The sequence below is a fragment of the Eimeria tenella genome, genomic scaffold, assembly GCF_000499545.2.
Source record: "Eimeria tenella Houghton genomic scaffold, Eth_scaff2602, whole genome shotgun sequence".
Taxonomy (NCBI): domain Eukaryota; phylum Apicomplexa; class Conoidasida; order Eucoccidiorida; family Eimeriidae; genus Eimeria; species Eimeria tenella.
The window spans coordinates 555-862 of NW_013542474.1; the positions used below are offsets into that span (position 1 = coordinate 555).

The following is a 308-nucleotide window of genomic DNA, read 5'->3' on the forward strand; positions in this document are numbered from 1 at the left end:
TGGTGTCTATACACCCCAGCAGCGAGCGTGTGGGGTCTCCTTCTTGGCTGCACAGCAGCTCGAGCTGCTGCAGCGCCTTTGCTTCCAGAAAAAGGAGACACTTGGAGTCGGAGACAGGGGCGAAGCTGGCCACTGGCAGCAGCTTCTGCTGCAGCAGCAGCTGCTGCATGTACGCGCACAGGCCCCCCACCGCCCGCAGCAGACACGGGCTCCTCTCGCACTCCCGCACGCAGTACGCGCACCCGCTGCTGCCGCTGCTGCTGCTGCTGCTGCTGCTGCTGCAGCGCGGGCGGACGTAGGTGTCCAGC

The 308-nt window shown here is 66.2% G+C and overlaps 1 protein-coding gene across 1 annotated transcript in view; it reads right to left on the reverse strand.

Annotated features, from left to right (window-relative positions):
* The window catches only part of ETH_00037265 (DNA mismatch repair protein mutS, related, related), a gene marked incomplete at both ends in the record, with an annotated part of 3137 nt that overhangs the window by 539 nt on the left and 2290 nt on the right, over window positions 1-308 (reverse strand). Inside the window, one exon of the mRNA XM_013375249.1 lies at window positions 1-306. Coding sequence (XP_013230703.1) covers window positions 1-306 — 306 coding nt within the window. The remainder of the gene's footprint in view (window positions 307-308) is intronic.